General features: G+C 35.0%; 1 protein-coding gene across 2 annotated transcripts in view; it reads right to left on the bottom strand.

Moving 5' to 3' along the window:
• Positions 1-909: 909 nt before the first annotated feature.
• The window catches only part of LOC107745581 (serine protease HTRA1B), a 34,872-nt gene continuing 30,631 nt past the window's right edge, over positions 910-5,150 (bottom strand). The window contains exons 5-9 of one of the 2 annotated variants that reach the window (XM_016559472.1): positions 4,631-4,663; positions 4,100-4,214; positions 3,485-3,542; positions 3,225-3,320; positions 910-1,537 (exon numbers count right to left, since the gene is read on the bottom strand). In XM_016559472.1, coding sequence (XP_016414958.1) covers positions 1,369-1,537; positions 3,225-3,320; positions 3,485-3,542; positions 4,100-4,214; positions 4,631-4,663 — 471 coding nt within the window. In that variant the 3' untranslated portion in view covers positions 910-1,368. The remainder of the gene's footprint in view (positions 1,538-3,224; positions 3,321-3,484; positions 3,543-4,099; positions 4,215-4,630; positions 4,664-5,150) is intronic. The other variant, XM_016559481.1, reaches the window with a different exon arrangement.

Below are 5,150 nucleotides of genomic sequence, written 5' to 3'. Positions count from 1 at the left end.
CCGCTGCTGAGGCACGGAAGGGAATGAGCTCGTGGGGATCGCAGGTGGATCTGGCTGATGAGTTTGAAGAGGGGTTTTCTCTTTCGCGATCCTCTTTTTCTTCCTGTTTTCCATATAAAGATTGAGAAATAATGGAAGAGGCAGATTTTGACCTCTAAGACTCCCCTCCTTGACATCTCGCTCGGATGCCCATGCTGCGGACGCAAGCTTCAGATGAAGAAGTGAATGATGTGTGCTCCCGGCGCTTATTTATACTATAGTCGCACCGGTAGTGACGTCATGGCTGTCGCCGGCCAACGAGTTCTTGTCTTTTCAATGTATGCTTCAGACACGGGTCACGACGAGGCGTTCCCCATAGCGACCCCTAGAGGACGCAGTGTCTCGTTCACTACTCAGGGAACCATGGTTACATAAGTAACCTGAGACGTTAGCCGTTAGCATGTTGCTAAGCTAACACCATAATACTCTACCCAGATAGCACACATATATTTCCAAGACATCTGTTTTCATACATTCTAAACCATAAACATCTTAAAGACATTTTCGACGTCTTTTTTTTAACCTCTGACCGGAAACATTTTAGAGACAGACGTACTGCAGTTGAAACAAGATGAAAAGTGCACATCAAAAAGACATCTACACTGCATAAATGTGCTATCAAAAATTAACTATAGTTTTAAATAAAACCAAAAAAATCACAGTTATTGATGTTAAACCACAAATGAACCATGGTTTTGCTACACTAACCATAGTTTAACCGTGGTATTTGTAGTAAAACTATGGTTATACAAATGGCAATCAATCCACCAAAAAAATTTTTAATTAAAACAAAAAAATATTATAATATAATAAAACCATGGTTAATTTTCGTAATTTTCATAAAAATAAATTGCACACATAAAATTGGGTAAAACAATTATTTTTAATTACACTGAATTATTTTAGAAGATACTTTTCAGTAATTAATAAAATATAAGATTATAATCAACATTTACCTTCTTCATTCACCATCTTGAATGGAATCATTCTGCTCATCACAAAATCCTGCCTATAGGCTGCTTACTAGGTTTTGGAACAGAGAGATTATATACATTTCGGAGTGTTATAGTGAACTAGCCAGCACTAAATTCGCATATTTATTTGCAAAGGGCTCATTCTAACATGGTTTGTTAATGAATAAACAGAAAATAGACAAGAGAGATATGGGGAAAATTGAAAAAGGACATTTCCTGTTCTAAGCTGAGAACAATATTCAGGTTGGATGATGGTTGGACTGGAAAGTGTTCACTATGATTTCTAGAATGAGTGTGGCTCCGGACACACTCAGTAAAAGTCTGAGAACCAGCTCATGGGTGAGCATGAGGGAGGTCAAGGGTCAATCTCCTCAGGAATGATTGTGAGGATGACGTCTTCATTGCCACGTCGTACCACTGCTCTCAGACTGTCGTCTTTCTTGATAGCCGTGCTGACGTCACTGGCTGACGTGATCCTCTGACCGTTAATGCTGATTATGACGTCACTCTCCTTTAGACCGCCACTAGCAAACAAAACAGGAAGCAGTTACTGTGCTTTTATTGGCTTCACATGATTGGATTCTCATTACAAAACAGTATTGGGTAGTGTTAGAAGGTGATGTCATTAAGCTAACTTTAATCTTGATTGTTCAGTGAGAAACTAATTTGTCCTCTGTTTCACAATATCTTTGCTCATTCTCAGGAAATAGTGCTGATATGGTTTTATGTAAATATTCATTCCTGAAATAAGCATTCCTACACTTTCTGATCAATCCTGTTATGTTTTGACATTTCTCATTTAAAAATGGTTTGATCTTTCTGACATCATATTTAAGTTAAAGTTTTTCTTTCAGTCTTTATCAGTAATTCATTATGTTAACATTTATATTCATGTAACATTAAACACTAACAAATTAAAAAAAATTTTTTATATATAAAATACTTCATGCTTTTAGCATTCTGAAATTTTTCACCCCTGAACTTTCTATTCAGCCATGCTGTTTCAACATTTTTTAATGTAACGTGTGTTTTTAACGTAAACTTGTGTGTGAATGAAAACTTAGTTTAGTACTCACGTGCTGTGAAAGCCGCTTTCTCTCCATGTGCTTCGGATGTGTGCGCTCAGAAAATCACCAGAGACTTATATTACATATTGTAAAAAGGGGCATAATATGTCACCTTTAAATTGTAAAAATATTTTACAATATTACTGCTTTTTCTGTATTTTTGATCAAATAAATGCAGGCTTGGTGAGCAGAAGAGAATTCTTTAAAAAACATTAATAATCTTACTGTTAAAAAACTTTTGACTGGTAGTGTGTGTGTGAGGTATACATCAGGGTTACGTACTCGGTCCTCATTATCTTCCTAGGTGGGCAGAACTGATGAATGGTTGAGGGCTAATCACAGGGTATGGCTCTTTTTTATAGGCTATATATATATATATATATATATATATATATAAACTTTTTTTTTGAAAAACTGAAAATGTTCATAGTTACGGCACCACCATTTCCTGAGAATGACCAATTTCAACACTGTTTGAAACAGCTGAATATGAAAGTCGGCCCTAGTCGAATTTGAAATAATGCTACATTTTACTGATTATGCTCTAATTCATGGTTATCTTCTGTAGATTCTAGCCACAAACTGTACATATGTACATTTACAAAAATAAAAATAAATAAAGTCCCGTATGCTTCAGCATTCAACTCATTTTGCTCTAAATTGGTTACCCACAATGACAGGAAGTGGTCACTTATGTACTGTTCACATCATCTCATAAAAGCTAAAATTGTGCGGACTTGTGAGTCAACGTTCACCCGCACACAATGAAATCCCATAAGTTAATTTTAGCTATAAAAACTTTTAACTTCTGTCTAAGGGAAATAAAAAAAAAGAGAAAGCACTGCTGCCTCAGCAGGAAGATGGCCATTTTGGAAAGCTCAAAACTGTTTAAACCACTATGTATTCAAATAGAGCATCTGTATGGTTAAAAGAGCATCAAATATGACACTGCTGGACAGCATACAATGGCAAAAAAACAAATTTTTTTTTTTTTTTTAAATCTGTTAGATAATGTTACAAATCCCTGTTATTTTTCAGTCCCTCCAACCACCTGATTTCACTCTTGCATGTAACTCCACTTTTCGTGTTTAAAATGCTTGGTTAACTGTGGAAGACTAGTGGCTACATGCGATGGGCTACTTACACTTCAGCTGGTGTTTTCGGGATAACTTCAATGACATACGCTCCAGAGGTGACATCTGGGAAATCACTCTGCTTTTCCTTTAGCTCTTTAGCAAGTCTGTGAGTGACAGATTCATAGTACAGACACAAATGTCATGTTTTCTTGGATCCAGCTTCTGCTATGTATATGTATAATGGATAATAAAATTGAAATGATATGTTTTTCCATAATAACACACACTACAGTATTAAGAAAACACATGCACTGCATTTGTGACTCACATTGGGGTTAATGTCATCATTCTTACACCGATATACTTCTTTTTTGGGGCTGTTTTTCCTGAAAACAAAATATGAGATAGTTATTGATTTATACTATAAATCTGACTCAAATACACTGCTGGTCAAAGGTTTGGAGTAATTAAGATACCAAATAGTTGCCGGTAGCCATTTATTTTCATAGTATGAAAAAAAGAAAAAAAGAAAATACTATGGTAGTCAATGGCTACTGGCAACTGTTTGGTTACCAACATTTTTCAATATATTTTCTTTTGTGTTCAACAGAAGAAAGAAACTCATACAACTTTAGGGTGAGTAAATGATGACAGATTTGTCATTTTGGGGTGAATTATCCCTTTAATGCATCCATGCTGAATAAAAGCTGAAAATTCAACTTTGCCATCACAGGAATTTATCACAGTTTAAAATAAGCTCAAATAGAAAACCAATTTAAATTGTAATAATATTACATTATTGTGGTTTTTACTGTTTTTTGATCAAATAAATGCAGCCTTGGTGAGCATAAGAGACTTTTCAAAAACACTCAAAAATCTGAATTATTCCAAACTTTTAATCGGCAATGTAAGAGTTTCAGATTTTGCTCATTTTGCTCCTGACCTTTAGCCTGTCTGTCGTGAGACTCAGCCAGGAATTGTCGGATCTTGTCAGAAGGAATAGCGAAGGATATTCCTGCTGTCACCTTCAGCGTGTTGATTCCTATTACTTCACCATCCTACAGCATCAGACACAAGAGTGAATACACAAGTATAAATGTGAACACACACAAACATACCGCACATCTGCATGCACAGATGTCTTCCTGTCACAATGGGATGTTTCCGCCATTGATCATTATGCATGCACACATGTGATTACGATCACGGCTGACTCAACACAGAGCCTTTCTGCCAACATATGTTTCTAGCCTCATAAAGACATGCTGTAAACATTATCAACCCTGGCTGCATTCTGTTACTCCTGTTAATCCACTAAAACATAAGACTGTAGCTGGTTTCATTATTTTATCGGCAAGTACCAAAAATAAAAGTATCGGTATCGGGCGAGTACTGGAAAAAGTGGTATCGGTGCATCCCTAGTTTCATTATTTACGTATGAGGAGGACATCATAACAAAAAGCAAAAATCTTACCAGGTTCACCAGGGGCCCTCCTGAATTACCGTACTGAAACACAGAAAGAGTTTGGGTTTATGAAAAATGTCTGATTCATTTTTTTTCTCTTGATAATGCAACTGTCATATTTAATCTATCTGTCTATCTATCTATCTATCTATCTATCTATCTGTCTGTCTGTCTATATACACACATATATGTGTATACACACACACACACACACACACACATAGAAAACATTTATTTTAGATTGTAATAATTTACATTATTAACTGTTTAACAGTATTTTGATCAAATGAATGCAGCCTTTAGAGACACCTTTCAAAAACATAAAAAAATCTTGATTATTCCAAAAATTTTAATATCATGCTAAATATAAGTGTATATTATATTTGTGCACTGTAAAAGAGTTATTTCTATCATGATTTAGCCTTTGAATTTATTTTTGACTTGAATAAAACCAGTAATTTACATTTTACTATTTTAGGTTACCATTTTTTCAGTGTATAAAAACAATTAAAAAATAAATAAATATATA

Source organism: Sinocyclocheilus rhinocerous, unplaced genomic scaffold (assembly GCF_001515625.1).
Source record: "Sinocyclocheilus rhinocerous isolate Xijiao unplaced genomic scaffold, SAMN03320098_v1.1 scaffold672, whole genome shotgun sequence".
NCBI lineage: Eukaryota > Metazoa > Chordata > Actinopteri > Cypriniformes > Cyprinidae > Sinocyclocheilus > Sinocyclocheilus rhinocerous.
This window is presented reverse-complemented; position numbering and strand designations above follow the sequence as displayed.